This window comes from Wasmannia auropunctata, unplaced genomic scaffold (genome assembly GCF_000956235.1).
Source record: "Wasmannia auropunctata unplaced genomic scaffold, wasmannia.A_1.0 LD289730.1, whole genome shotgun sequence".
Taxonomy (NCBI): Eukaryota; Metazoa; Arthropoda; class Insecta; order Hymenoptera; family Formicidae; genus Wasmannia; species Wasmannia auropunctata.
Genome location: NW_012073160.1, coordinates 1 through 415, shown reverse-complemented (window position 1 = coordinate 415; position 415 = coordinate 1). Strand labels below are relative to the sequence as shown.

Genomic DNA, 415 nt, shown 5'->3' with positions numbered 1-415 from the left:
AATGACGTATCGCTTCTTATTGTGCAAAGTCGCGAGGAGCTTTTCTTGCCTCTTACCGGGTGGCTTATCACGCGTTGGACAGAATGGTAAGTCGACGTGCGCGTCGTGTAAATGCTGTGGATACTCTAGATCAACCTCGAGAATATAGCCTATCGGCGAATCCAACGCGATATCCATAATATTAAAATTTGTTATGTCGCTGACCCGTCGAAAATCTGCATAGGGTAATGGCTGACACATTGCCCAGCCGTACAGATTGTTTACATCGTAGTACATTAGATACGACGATGATTTCGATGGGTCGTAGGTAGGCATATATTTATTGTTAGCTCGCACGTATCTGCCGGAACATTGACTCAGACCGCCACGTATACCGCGCTCGATGAACATGACCATGTCAATATCCGTGAGAAGT

At 46.0% G+C, this 415-nt stretch overlaps 1 protein-coding gene across 1 annotated transcript; it reads right to left on the bottom strand.

The window, feature by feature from the left end:
* Positions 1-6: 6 nt before the first annotated feature.
* On the bottom strand, positions 7-396 carry LOC105461395 (the record flags this gene model as incomplete). The annotated part of the gene is made up of 1 exon (XM_011707891.1): positions 7-396. A coding segment is annotated over exon 1 (390 nt), but the record flags the coding sequence as incomplete, so codon positions are not given.
* Positions 397-415: the final 19 nt, after the last annotated feature.